At 53.7% G+C, this 15226-nt stretch overlaps 1 protein-coding gene across 1 annotated transcript; it reads right to left on the bottom strand.

Annotated features, from left to right (window-relative positions):
• Positions 1–11062: 11062 nt before the first annotated feature.
• LOC123449250 (U-box domain-containing protein 75) lies at positions 11063–13415 on the bottom strand. The gene has a single exon (XM_045126397.1). It carries the CDS (start codon positions 12970–12972, stop codon positions 11590–11592), a length of 1383 nt encoding a protein of 460 aa, XP_044982332.1. The 5' UTR covers positions 12973–13415; the 3' UTR covers positions 11063–11589.
• Between the last annotated feature and the right edge of the window lie 1811 nt (positions 13416–15226).

The following is a 15226-nucleotide window of genomic DNA, read 5'->3' as shown; positions in this document are numbered from 1 at the left end:
ATCTCCGGCGTTTTCACGCGCGACACGTCACGAGTCGTACGTTCCAAGCAGGCGACCTGGTGCTCCGAGTGGATCAGCAAAGACCTCATAAGTTGGCTCCTGCCTGGGAAGGACCCGTCATCATCTCCAAGGTGCTGAACAATGGGGCATACAGACTCTACAACATCGACAGGGAGACAGACGAGCCGCGAGCATGGAACGGAGATCTCCTCAAGCGCTTCTACACGTGACCGTCGACTGAAGCAATGTAAAGAACAAGTATTGGTGAAATAATATAAAGCAGATTGAGTTTTCTGCAAGTTCAAAGTTCTTTCGCGGTCGCAGACTCCGGTCTCAAAAAAAAACTTAGCTGCGATCCAGAATCGCCTAAGTACTAACCTTCTCCGAGTGTGCACTTCACGTCACACTCGGGGGCTTAGCTACGATACAGAATCGCCTAAGTATTAACTTTCCCCGAGTGTGCACTTAACGTCACACTCGGGGGCTTAGCTGTGATCCAGAATCGCCTAAGTATAAACTTCCTCCGAGTGTGCACTTCACGTCACACTCGGGGGCTTAGCTGCGATCCAGAATCGCCTAAGTATTAACCTTCTCCGAGTGTGGACTTAACATCACACTCGGGGGCTTAGCTGCGATCCAGAATCGCCTAAGTATTAACTTTCTCCGAGTGTGCACTTAACGTCACACTCGGGGGCTTAGCTGCGATCCAGAATCGCCTAAGTATAAACTTTCTCCGAGTGTGCACTTCACGTCACACTCGGGGGCTTAGCTGCGATCCAGAATCGCCTAAGTATGAACCTTCTCCGAGTGTGGACTTAACGTCACACTCGGGGGCTTAGCTGCGATCCAGAATCGCCTAAGTATTAACTTTCTCCGAGTGTGCACTTAACGTCACACTCGGGGGCTTAGCTGCGATCCAGAATCGCCTAAGTATTAACTTTCTCCGAGTGTGCACTTAACGTCACACTCGGGGGCTTAGCTGCGATCCAGAATCGCCTAAGTACTAACTTTCTCCGAGTGTGCACTTAACGTCACACTCGGGGGCTTAGCTGCGATCCAGAATCGCCTAAGTATTAACTTTCTCCGAGTGTGCACTTAACGTCACACTCGGGGGCTTAGCTGCGATCCAGAATCGCCTAAGTATTAACCTTCTCCGAGTGTGGACTTAACGTCACACTCGGGGGCTTAGCTGCGATCCAGAATCGCCTAAGTACTAACTTTCTCCGAGTGTGCACTTAACGTCACACTCGGGGGCTTAGCTGCGATCCAGAATCGCCTAAGTATTAACGTTCTCCGAGTGTGCACTTAACGTCACACTCGGGGGCTTAGCTGCGACCCAGAATCGCCTAAGTATTAACCTTCTCCGAGTGTGGACTTAACGTCACACTCGGGGGCTTAGCTGCGATCCAGAATCGCCTAAGTACTAACTTTCTCCGAATGTGCACTTAACGTCACACTCGGGGACTTAGCTGCGATCCAGAATCGCCTAAGTATTAACCTTCTCCGAGTGTACACTTAACGTCACACTCGGAGACTTAGGGAATTCCACGGACCCTCAATGAGGTTCATGCAGATGTCAAAACAACTGACATGTTCCGAATGTTTGCCTTTGGCTTCACCAAGAAACGCCAAACAAAAACTCGAGTCAACATTGCAACAGAAGAGCAAAAGCTTCGATTCAAAGTTCAACCAAAGATAGTGGCTCGGTGTGGATCAAGCTTACCCACACCGAACCAAGAATGTGACGGCCAACAGCAGTGGCCAAAGTTTCTTACAGATCAACACTCGGCATACCGAGGATAAAAGTGTTTTTACGCTTCATCTGGATTAACACCAGGACTGGAGGGCTCTACGAACGTGTCCAGATCAATACCGTCGGCGATGTGGGTAGCACTTTCAAGGAAGGTTTCCATGAAGTTTTCGAATCGAAGTTTCTTCGTGTTGGCGACCTTCAACGTCTTCAGTTACTCCTCGCGCACCTCCTTGCAATGGACTCGGACCAGAGACAGAGCAACATCTGCACCACAACGAGCTGCAGATTTCTTCCACGACTGCACTCGGTTCGGAATCTCCTCCAGTCGGGTCATCAGGTTCTCCATCTCTTGCCGCGACTCATCTTCTGGCCAAAGCTCCTTGTCGATTCGGCCGACGACTTTTCTCAGTCGACCGATGAAAGGACCAACTTTGCCCACGCGGATGTGCGCACGGAGCAGATCCCGATTGGCGTCCTCGCCGAGTGGAACGTTCTCGAGAATCGACCGCTCCACATCAGCTGCTTCAGCTTCAGCGTCAAAGCAAAAATCTGTGACAACAGGACAAGCAAACAATAAGCGCCGAGTGTGACACGCATAACACAAGCACTCGAAAAAAGCAGGACTTACCAGCCAGATGCATCATCATCTGCCGAGCCCAGTCGCTCACGTATTTCTCTTGTGCTCTGCACCGTTTGTTCAACACATCCATCTGTCGCATCACTGCAGTCCTTTGTTTCCCCATCTTTTCAACTTCTTCAGTCAACACCTTGTTCGCTTCACGCGCCTGCTCCAATGACTTCTCTCGCCCCGCCAGAGCATCCTTCATGCCAGCTATTGCAAGTAGCGCCGCATCAAGCTCACTAGCTAACTGATTCTTCTCCGCCCTGAGAGTCTCATAGGTTGTTCCCATTTCACAAGTTTTCTGCCAGCAAACACCAAGGGACAATCAGAAAATCCAACAACAAAATTCTAAGTTCTTCAGACCCCTGCCGATGCAAGCAGTTGACAGTGGCCTCGGGGACTACACCCAGTGGGTTCACTAAGAGTGACCCCACTGGCATGCAACTCAAGCAGGCCCGCCCTATTGAGATGCATGTTACCACCTACGCCTATGAGGCCAATACTACCCGACCTGAGTACAAGTTACTCTCAGGGACTCTTACAGTACGTGCACTCCGAGTGCCACAACTACTCGCACTCGGTCATGTTATTTACAGACTTGACCAAAACAAAGACAATATGTATAAAGACAACTGCCGGTGCAAGCACTCGACAGAAGTCTCGGGGACTACACCCACTGGGTTCACTCAGAGTGAACCCATTGCAAACAACAGATGCTATCCAAAAACACCCAGTGGGTTACAAGAGAAAAGTAAATACTTACTAGCCCACTTACTCGGATATCATCCCGCAGCTCCAAGCTCCGCTGGTACAAGGGTGCGACGGAGTCGTAGGCCCTCTTGGCTTCTCCAGCCATCAGCTCCGCCTGCACCATGGCTCCCTTGGCCGCTCCCACCTGCTCCTCCGGGAGACGCTGCATGTTGAACTCGACATTCGACGAGCCTAGCATCGTCGGAAGTTCCTGAGGCATCCCAAGGTCCGCTCCAGTCGGCACCTCAACCACCAGCGCCGGTTCAGTCGGCGGCAGCGCCTCAGTCGGCGGCACGTCGGCGGTGAGAGCAGCAACAGGCGAAGCAGCCTCAAGAACGGGCTCCGCAGCCTGTTCAGCTCTCCCCTGATCGCCCTCGTCCACGCAAATCGCCCCTGATAGACCGAACGACACAAGATCTCAGAAAAAGAAAGAGGCAGAACCTATGATAGAATAAAACACTCGAAGTCACTACAACGCACCTGGCTGGGACGAGACGACGTTATCCGTGTCCATGGGGTCATCCTCCTGGCGCGCCGGAGAGGTAGCAGAAGTAGCGACTCTGTCGAGTGAAATCCATTCGACCAATGAACAGGAATTCACTCGGATATCAGAAGAAATTAGAAGATCGATACACTTACGTGGAGGTGACGGGGACAGCAACCCTCATCCGCGGCAGAGCCTTCCGAGGTTTGGACCCACTCGGTTTGGCCGCCTTGGAAGGCTGACCCGCGGGCTCAGCGGCAGCGTTCCTGACCCTCTTGGTGCTCCGAGCACTCGGGACCACCGGGGCAGTGGGCGGAGCACTCGAAGATGCTGGAGGGGCCGAGGGAACGGCATGCTCGTGTCGGCGCTTGGTCCGATGCTCTGTTTGCGGAGGCGGCGAGTCTTGCTCTTCGTCTTCCTCCTCTTCCTCGCTAGTCTCTTCCTCCGACTCCGCACTGTCGGAGACATATTCAGCGCTCTCCACGCTGCCTTCCTGGCTGCCTTCCTCCTCCTCGGCCGGGTTCCCGTTCGAGACGGGAGAAAACCAGTTGGTCCACTCCTGCATGAAATTCAGTCGGCGACATCAGACGTCACACAGAGATTCAAGCAAACGATAAGATTAAGACAGTTAGGAGCACCCGACAAGTGCCACTCACCTGATTTGGAGGAGGATTTTCCGTGCAGAAAGGCTTCACTCGCCGAGATCCTTTGGGATTCTCGCAGGGGCCTGTGATCTGGAGCACCCACGAGGTCACCCTCTCCTCAGTCACGCCCACAACGTTGGTCCGAGTGGAATCCTCGGGGCCCGTATAATGCCACATGGCGTGGTCGCGAGCGTGCAGGGGTCGGATACGCCGACCGAGGAAGACCTCCAGCAAGTCTATGCCAGTGACCCCCCTCCTGGCGACATCTACAAGCGCCCCGACCAGAGGCTGGATGTCGTTCTTCTCCGCCCTCGTGAGCGCGAGTTGCTTAGGTGGGGCGGGCCAATCTAAGCTAAAGGGAGGCAGCCCTGTCGAAGTATTCGGACAGGCGATATCCTGGCAGTAGAACCACGTCGACTGCCAGTTCCTGACCGACTCACTTAGCTGGAGAGCAGGATAACTGCTCCGACTCTTTTTCTGGAAACCTAGGCCCCTGCAGAGCTGGAGAAGATGTGTTTTATCATCCGACTGGCTGAGTCGTTTGATGGTTTGGGATCTAGCAGAAAATATGTGCTTGAATAGCCCCCAATGGGGAGGACAGCCAATGAAACACTCGCACAAGACTATAAAAGCAGAGAGATGGGCAATGGCGTTCGGGGGAAAGTGGTGAAGTTGTGCCCCGAAGTGATTCATGATGCCCTTGAAGAAAGGATGCGGGGGCAAGGAGAAACCTCGATAGACGTGGCTGAGCAGCAAGACGCGCTCCCCCTCCCGGGGCGCCGGCTCGACCTCGTTCTCCGCCGGCAGCCTCCAGGACTTGTGCACGATCATCCCGTGCTCAACCAGCTGCAGCAGATCCCCCTCCATCACCGTGGAGGGGAGGAAGTCGCCTTGAATCCACCCCGCCGGCAGCGGTCGCTGCCGCCGCTGAGCAGGAGCCGCCGCCTTCCCCTTCTTCTTCCTCGCCTCCATCTTGCTGGTGTGACCCTTGGTCATGGCGGAAACTGCGAACCCACGGGAGGAAGGAGGAGGGAGGAGTGTGGAGGCGCTGGAGGTGGCGAGAGAGATGGAGCAGGCGAAGGCAAGAGATTCGGCGAGCATAACGAAGAACCCTCGCCGCCGAGATTTAAGTAGGGTTCCGACTGGGTCGCTGGCAGGCGGGCCCGAAACCTTATCCCCCGACCCACCGCGGCAATTTTAGTGGAGAGGTTGAAGGCGCGAGGATCGGGGCGTCAGGCGCTACTCGAGCGCGATGGCGTCATCCCCGCTGAGCGCGCGGAACCCTAAATTTGAGATCCCGGAAAATCCGCCGCTGTCAGTTGACCGGTCGCGTCAGAAGATGCCGCAAAAGCACTCGGCTTCCGACAGTCTGTTTCACGAGTACTTCCACTCGGATCGTTGGTCAGAAAAGATAAAATGGATTGAGGCAAGCAACGCCCAAGCCAAGCCCGCTCCAGTCGGATCCAAACTTCAAGCATCGCTTCGTCGTTTCAACCCCAATCCATTCGGGGAATAATGATGGGGTTATATGTTGGGGAACGTCGCATGGGAAACAAAAAATTTCCTACGCGCACGAAGACCTATCATGGTGATGTCCATCTACGAGAGGGGATGAGTGATCTACGTACCCTTGTAGATCGTACAGCAGAAGCGTTAGTGAACGCGGTTGATGTAGTGGAACGTCCTCACGTCCCTCGATCCGCCCCGCGAACAATCCCGCGATCAGTCCCACGATCTAGTACCGAACGGACGGCACCTCCGCGTTCAGCACACGTACAGCTCGACGATGATCTCGGCCTTCTTGATCCAGCAAGAGAGACGGAGAGGTAGAAGAGTTCTCCGGCAGCGTGACGGCGCTCCGGAGGTTGGTGATGACCTTGTCTCAGCAGGGCTCCGCCCGAGCTCCGCAGAAACGCGATCTAGAGGAAAAACTATGGAGGTATGTGGTCGGGCAGCCGTGAGAAAGTCGTCTCAAATCAGCCCTAAAACCTCCGTATATATAGGTGGGAGGGAGGGGAGGAGGCAGCCTCAAAACCTAAAGGTTTGGCCGAAATTGGAGGTGGAGGAGTCCTACTCCAATCCTACTTGGAGTAGGATTCCACCTTCCCACTTGGAAACTCTTTCCACCTTGTGTTTTTTCCTTCTCAAACCTTATGGGCCTTAGTGGGAACTTATTCCAGCCCACTAGGGGCTGGTTTATCTCTTCCCATAGCCCATGAGACCCCTTGGGGCGTGACACCCCTCCCGATGGTCCCTGGCACCCCTCCCGGCACTCCCGGTACACTACCGATGAGCCCGAAACTTTTCCGGTAATGCACGAAAACCTTCCGGTAACCAAATGAGGTCATCCTATATATCAATCTTCGTTTCCGGACCATTCCGGAAACCCTCGTGACGTCCGTGATCTCATCCGGGACTCCGAACAACATTCGGTAACCAACCATATAACTCAAATACGCATAAAACAACGTCGAACCTTAAGTGTGCAGACCCTGCGGGTTCGAGAACTATGTAGACATGACCCGAGAGACTCCTCGGTCAATATCCAATAGCGGGACCTGGATGCCCATATTGGATCCTACATATTCTACGAAGATCTTATCGTTTGAACCTCAGTGCCAAGGATTCATATAATCCCGTATGTCATTCCCTTTGTCCTTCGGTATGTTACTTGCCCGAGATTCGATCGTCAGTATCCGTATACCTATTTCAATCTCGTTTACTGGCAAGTCTCTTTACTCGTTCCGTAATACAAGATCCCGCAACTTACACTAAGTTACATTGCTTGCAAGGCTTGTGTGTGATGTTGTATTACCGAGTGGGCCCCGAGATACCTCTCCGTTCACACGGAGTGACAAATCCCAGTCTTGATCCATACTAACTCAACTAACACCTTCGGAGATACCTGTAGAGCATCTTTATAGTCACCCAGTTACGTTGCGACGTTTGATACACACAAAGCATTCCTCCGGTGTCAGTGAGTTATATGATCTCATGGTCATAGGAATAAATACTTGACACGCAGAAAACAGTAGCAACAAAATGACACGATCAACATGCTACGTCTATTAGTTTGGGTCTAGTCCATCACATGATTCTCCTAATGATGTGATCCCGTTATCAAGTGACAACACTTGCCTATGGCCAGGAAACCTTGACCATCTTTGATTAACGAGCTAGTCAACTAGAGGCTTACTAGGGACAGTGTTTTGTCTATGTATCCACACAAGTATTGTGTTTCCAATCAATACAATTATAGCATGGATAATAAACGATTATCATGAACTAAGAAATATAATAATAACTAATTTATTATTGCCTCTAGGGCATATTTCCAACATTATAGTCCTAGGGTAGGGTCATAGGCCTGTCATGTAGGTCTTACCCAAGGACTACCCCTCACAAAGGACAAGATCCTTAGTCAGTTCCGACTGAATTAAGGAGTCCCCATCATCCAATCGGTAACAGGTCCTCGACCATCCAGTCGGAGGTTATTATTCGGAGGATATCAAGCTAACCGACTGGATACCACTTAGTACATCGCAACCCCCGTGGAGGGAAACGGTCGTACGTTTCCGGGTGCATTTATTGGCATTTAGGGCGTACGTTACCTGTAACGTACGCATTCAATCCCCACTACTCCACCCCTGTACCAGAACCGTTGTGGAGGGCAGCGCACTCTATATAAGCCACCCTCCCCCACTGGTAGAGGGGTTAGCAACTCATTGTGTTCCATATTTCCACTCGACAACAAGCTCCCTGAGCACTGAGACGTAGGGCTATTACCTCCACCATAGAGGGGCCTGAACTCATACGACCTCGCCGTAGCTAAGACTCTGCCCATCCTTTTCGTACCCTACACATCTACTGTCAGGCTTATACCCACGACACAGTGAGATCGATATATGAATCTCGGTGGGTCCGATTTTTGGTGTTCTCGGCAGTTACCAGACTCGGTGGCACTGGTTCCTAAAACTCAATTCTGATTCTTAGAAACGGGTAGACAAAGAGTTGGTCGCTGATTCTCGGTCAGACCGAAACAAGACTTGGTGTCACCGAGACGCTAGGGTTTGGCATGAGATATGTCTAAGGAAAACTCGATAGGACCAGATGGAAAAAGTTGGTGGCATCGAATTTTGGATATTAAGGATTTGGACAGAATATTTGTGGGGGAATTCATGAGTATTTTTGGTGGCTAACTCTAAGCACTTGAGGAACCATCATAGTCACCTCATCCCCTTTTAATTGTATTGGCTTTCCTATGGACTCAAGTGTGATTTTTCACAAAATATAAAATGTAGAGTCTTCAAGCTTGTTGACAATAGATGTTCCTTACATCTAGGGGTTCTCCTCACAATGCTTAGCCAATGCCTCAGTGAACTTTTCCTGAAATATACTAGATAGAATCATTAGTCGAATGACACATATGTCGTCATTAATTACCAAAACCACCTTAGAGAGAAGTTGTGGTTTCACTCCCGCATCAAGCAAATCATGCACGAGGAGATATTGTGTGTGGAGGAGTGATCACCATGTTGGCCAACTCCCTTGATCTTCACTACAATCATCTCCGCTCCATTGTCGTTAACACCCTTGTTAACATTTGTGTTCTTACTAGCGTTTGTATGGTAGTAGTTTGTAGTGGCCGTCATTGTATACAAATTCCTGGAGTTGTGTACTTCTTATCCACACCTATGCCTAATCGTTTCTCCATCGATAATGAACAACTGCATTATGCTGCACATGAAGGAGATGCAACTTTTGACCAAGAAATGTCAGGTTTTGAACAAGTACATGAAGAAGAACTCGTCACCAACGAAGAGAAGGAGCAGCCCCAACAAGACTATACCACCTACCGGACCTCAACAATCTTTAGGCCTCTATCCATGAAGTGAGCAACCTCGCAGCGTCCTGAGAGGCACGGCCGTCAACATGAACGTGGACTTCTCCAACTGAAGGTAGGAGTGGCTCCTGACCAACCGCCATAATAATTAGGCAAAAAGACATGAGGGTATGTGCAAAACTACGGCGTCGACCAGCTCAACTAGCGTGGCGCCACTTCTCATTGTTTGATTTGGCTTTGGACCAAATTGGCACATCCAGTGCAAGTTTTTGGATGGCGGGGTGTAGTTTTTTAAGGTTCGGACCAAATCATCACATCTCAAGTACTATTACCTCAAATTTGAAACCAGCATCACTTTTTCCTGTTCTTCTCGCCGCAGAAAATTCCCCTTGTGCGCACTCGGGCATTGATTGCACATGGAGGCCCCGGCACGAGTGATGCAACCGCAGGGCGCAGCAGAGCCCCCACTGGGGTCCAAATGGAACGGGGGCTGCAACATAATGGAGCGTTCCATTCATCACAAGCGGAAGGAAGAGAGACCACTCAACAGCCGCACATTCCTGGCTGGCATATATAGTGGCGCGCACAGTACCTACAACACACCAAGTGCGATATAAAGAGACCCGTCAAGGCGTCAAACCTTCCAGCCTTTGCCAGTCCAAGGCTAATGGCATGCACGATCCGGTCCAAAATCTCTCGATCCGTATCGATCGATCCGAACTGCGCTTGCTTGCGCTCCTTTTGTTAAAGGCAGGCAGGCAGGCAGGTGCTCGGCGACGCAGTGATGCACAGTGGCTCCACGAACACGTCAATCAATGAGAGGCCCGCCGAGCCGACGCAGGTGGACACATGCATGCATGCACGCGCACTCGTGGTCCAGCTCCAGCATATGGCCGACTGTGTGTGTGTGTGCGCGCGCGCGCGCGCGGTTGTGTCACCTCGCCTTGCCCACATGGCTTGCTTGCTCGGCCACGCCACGCGCGCCCATGGGCTGGCAAGCCGCGGCGAGCCTTTGGCCTCGCCCTTTTTCCCACCTGTGAGCGCGGGCGCGCAAAAGCGACAAGGCCGCGCGTGTGTGGGTGTGCGGTTGGCATGGAGGCGTCACGTCGTGGATCTCGGAAAGCAGAGCAGGGGCACTGGCACTCCGATGGATGGATGGCGACGGCTGCTTCCTTCCTGCCCCGGTCAAATGGCCATCAGCGCCTCCAAACCGGGCCAACACTGCGCACTCTACCGCCCATCTACGCTACGCTGCGCTGCGCTCACATACAGATACAGCCGCAGTGAGACAGCAACGCTTCGGCGCTCTGTGGATTGTACACTGTATGATTTGGGACAGGTAAAGCAAAAGCCTGCACGATGTAAAAACCCTCCCTCCCTCCCTCTGTGATCAATCATGTGGACGCAAAACCCTCTCTGATCAATCATACACATGACCCTATCCTATGCTAGCTATGGCCTGGGATGCGACGCAGATGGCTTTATTTGTCCTTGCCGACTCCAGTCAGAGGACGCCCTGATGTGAAATGCAAATACTTGCGTCGATGCCAGGATACGGAGCCTGAGAATGCAGGAATCCGTCGTATGAATATACTCCATGATCCACGTCAATTAAGCACCAGTAATACTGTATGGAATAATGGGTTTCCTAATACACCGAGGAAGTCAGAAAGAAACTACAACTTGGAGCGGAACATGTTACATGTAGTAGATGAGATGGGGTGAGCAGAAATTCCGGCACAAGAAGACACGGTACAAGATCTAACAACTGTTCCAATTTCAACAGCGATGACGCTTCCTGAAGCTATCCGGTTGGCGGTAGCGGTACAAGCTGTAGGCAAAGTGTACACTTTACCAAATTTGACCGCAGAATCAAATAATCCAAGATGCAGGAAGAACTGAAAACCTTTCCCTGGCTATGGCAATGTGTGCATGTGCATTCGAGCTCTCAACTCTGAAGCCGCGGTACTGTATACAATTCTACTCAATTTTATATCATCAATTACACCGAAACCCAGAAGAAGAAAAGGAAGAACTACTACAGTCCTGACACCCCTCACATTGCCAAAAATCTAAAATTGCAGGCCTTTGCTGAATTCTCAGCTACTGGTAGATAGCAAAACTGGCTGTACTTACCACACAACCCAACCCTTGAGAGCTTATTGAGCTGACCAAATTCACACCAATTTGCATGTACATCCGGCCGCCGGCCTGCCTGCCACCAACTACGGTGGTGCTTATGCTGCCGCATTGCTTCTCGATCCTAGCTTCCGGTCGATGGGCAGGGTGATCCATTGATCCACCCCCATGCCCCATGTCTTTAAATGACACGACAAGCTTCCTGCATTGCTGAGTTTATCTACACACAGGGTCTTAATCCAGCAGCAATTTGTTTCTCTCATCCATTCCCAGTCCAGATTATGCGAGACCGACCGAGGGGAACGGCATCATCGACTCAAATCACAACCAGAAGGACAATGTCCCGGAGTCTTCTCACTGAATTGTCTTGGTGAGCTTGCATTTCGCGAGGAAGACGGTGGACGTGCAATTCACGGTGCAGAGCTTGAGCAACTCCGAGGCTTGCTGCTTCAGCTCCGGCCCGCACCCGCTTTGGATCACCAGGAGAAGCTTGGCGGCCAGCCCAACCTCCAGGGCAGCGGGTGCAGACTCCTCGGGCACCATCCTGCACACCACCCAGAGCATCGACAGGGCACGCTGCGTGCAGGCCTCGGACACCCTCATCAGCAATCGGACGGCATTGGGTATCGTCCTCGGGCAATCCTTCAGAGCCGTCCTGCCTTCAGGGACCGAGGCGAGCGCATCCAAGATGTCCAGGGCTGGCTCCACGCACTCCGTCGCCAGCTCCGGCAGCAGCTCCACCAGCTGCTGCACCGCACCAATGCTGACAATCATGCTCCTGGCCGGCCTGTGCACGGCGCAGATGGAATTGAGCAGTTCTAGCCCGGCGGCCACACCGTCCGGGTGCCGCTTGTCCCGGACCAGGCGCATGGCGCCGACCAAGAGGCTCAGGCTCGCCACCGTCTCCGGCCGGAAGCCTTTCTCCTCCATGAGGATGCGGATGAGGCGGACGCAGTTGATCTTGGTGTCGACGGCGCCCTCGTTGAGCATGTCCACCACGAGGGACACCTTTGCCGGCTGCATCAGCGCCGCCTTAGCGTCGCCGTCGAGCGGCACGCCGCTGACAAGAATGGCCACCGCCTCGGACCCCACGGAATGAGACGTGAAGGGGCCAAGAAGCGAGGTCAGCAACGACACGCCGCCGGCCTCAGCTATGGCCTTGGTCACCGACTGGTGGGCGGAGGCGAGGGAGCGCAACTCCCGGAGCGCGGCGACGCGGGCCTGGCCCTTGAGGGGGTGCCTCCTCGGGACGGCCGTGCCGCGGAGACCGTGGACGAGGTCCGCGGCGCGGCCGTGGTAGTCTGCCGAGCGCTTCTTGAAGCGGGTGTACCGGCGGGAGAACCAGGCGGCGATGAGCTGGCGGAGCGTGGCGTTGGGGGTGAGCGCGTCGTCCCAGAGCTCCTGCATCGTGGTCGGGCAGGTCCTGTGGCCCAACGCCAGCCACCGGGAGATGTTGGCGCGCTCGTACGTCTGGCCGGTGCAGAGCGTGACCGGATCCACCATGGGCTCCAGGGAGATCGGGCAGATGAAGACGGCCGGCACGACCTCGTCCCCGCCGCCGGCGTCCCCGGCCGCGTCCAGCTCGTCCATCATCTTCCGCAGCTCCACCGGCTGCTTACCTCCGTCCCCGAGCGCCCCGTCCCCGGGCTCCGGGCCGCACCCCAGGATGCCGTCCTTGAGCGCGGTGTCGATGTCGAGCACCTGCCCGCCGCAGGGCAGCTCCTGGTACTGCGGCATTGCAGCGGTGGTCTTGGCCTGACCGTCTGCCCAAGGAAGCACCGCTCGCCGAAAGAGTACACGGACGGCGAGGCCCTTTTAGCACAGTCGCGCAGGAGACGGAATGATGCGGTGAATCATGGGGCGACTTATCGCCATCATCATCGACCTCCTCGCTTGCTTTCCCTCTTTCTTGACCCGCTGCTTTTCTTGGATTTCTGGGGTTCTGCGGCTACCTACCGGTCAAAAGGGGAGGCGAGCGAGCGAGGAGCTTGAGAGGAAAGCTTGTGGGTTTTGGAATGGAGGCGGATTGCAGGGCATATGAGGAGATCTGATAAGCGGGCGAAGGGGGAAAGAGGGGAGGAGGGGTTGAGGAACCGGAGAATGCGACTGAGATCCAGCTGAGCTAGAGTGGGTGGAGAAGAAGGGAGAGAGTGAGAGAGCAGGAATATCCTGATGAAATTATTATCCGGATTTGCAATTTTACTACTACTTGGGTGGGTGTGAGTGAGAGTGAGAGGGGATTGGACGAGGGCGGGTGGGGGCTGGGGACCAGACACATTAGCACACTCGCTGTCTCACTGACGCCCCGCCTGCGTGGTGGGCCACCCCCTGCACACCCTCTTGTACTCTTCCCCGTTTTTATTCATTTCAGCGCTGGGAATCTCGATTTTCTGTCGTTCCAATTTCCCTTTTTCTTCAATGCTGGAGCACCGGTGAGAGGAAGAGCGTGCGTAGTGGTGTGGCAACTGGCCCATCCATGCCAAAAGCACCAAGCAGGAAGGCATGGGGAAGAATCTTGCAGGAAATGGTGGCAATGTCATATGGTTTTGTCTCGGTGGTGATCTCCTTCCTTCTAGGTTTGATGTGATTTTTACCATTCTTCCTAGGAGATGGCCATGCTGTTTTGTTTCCCGTTTCCAACATTTTTTTTTTGTTCTGGGGAACGGGGGCGGTCAGCAGCGGAGCTTGAGGAGGCTGCTGACCGGTGACCGCGACGGATTCGAGACGGGCGTGCGTGCGTGCGTGCTGCGTGGTAGTAGTACGTACTACGTACTCTAAATCTAAATCTAGGGCACGCGGACCGCACGTGCGGTGGGATCAAGATCGGCAGAGAGGGCGGGGCTTTGTTTTTCTCCCTTTTTCCGTTTTTTGAATCGCCTCAAGGACAACAAGGACGCAGGCCTCCTCGTGACCCGCGCGTGATCACGTTGCGTTTACGCTTGACAGTCCCTCTCTTTGACCGCTTTGCTTGCACACTCAATTCTCTGACCAACCCGGATTAGCAGTAGTAGTGGTATTAGATAACTTGTGGGCAAGGAAATGAGAAAAACGGCACTACGTTTCAACAAGGAAGATTTGTCACACACAAGCTTGCTTTAGCTTGAACAAAGTCGGTGCGTGTACAATATGTTGTCATCAACTTATTCAAACCTCCGTTCAAATCCAAAGAGAAAAATAAAAGGATGGAAAACATCGCACGTGCATTGATGCCAGGTTGGAGCCCTCCTTTTGCGTACGTCTTAATTAAATAGATCCATCCGGTGCGACCGTGACCAGGACCAACGACCACGGGGGCCGGAGGCCGGGCAAAGGAAGTGAAAGGGACCAAAGGAAAACATATAAAAGCAAGCAAAAGTGAGCGAGCAAACAGTGTGCACCAGTACCACCACCCCTACAAGAAAGAAAGAAAGCCGAAACTAGACATGGCCAAAGCTCAAGGCTTTGAAAAATGCGCTCCTTGACCGGCGGCCTGCCTGGCCGCTCCGGCGCGCCGCACGGTGGTACATGGGCTCTACGACTCTGCGGAAATTAAACGCCGACGCTCACAGTGCCTTCTTGCCAGCCATACACAACACACGTAGCGCGTACGTACGCGCGGCCGTGCAGATGATGGTGCACAGCAGGTCAAACGGCGGACAGTAAACGCGACGTGAACATGACACCACCCATCGACGGCGACGCGTCCGTCCGTCCGTCCGGCGATCGGCCACTATTGCTGCACAGCACAGGGCCGCTGTTGCGCCGTACGTGCCCGGTGGAGTACGCAGCACGGCGTACGTTGGCGAGGAGGCACGCAACGCAACCAGGTGCAGGAGGGGAGGCTCGTAGTTTTTCTTTCCTTCACCGAGCAGAACCGAGGCCCACGGTGGACCGACGGCCGACGGGCACAGCGACGAATGGGTGCCCCCTCCGGCACGGCCGCGCGCGCGGGGAGGGGCGCACGCGCGACACCGCGACACGGTGCGTGTGACCTGAATCATGGCTGATCGAC

This window comes from Hordeum vulgare, chromosome 4H, assembly GCF_904849725.1.
Source record: "Hordeum vulgare subsp. vulgare chromosome 4H, MorexV3_pseudomolecules_assembly, whole genome shotgun sequence".
NCBI lineage: Eukaryota > Viridiplantae > Streptophyta > Magnoliopsida > Poales > Poaceae > Hordeum > Hordeum vulgare.
The sequence above is the reverse complement of the archived record's forward strand: the minus strand, read 5'-3'. Positions and strand labels throughout refer to the sequence as shown.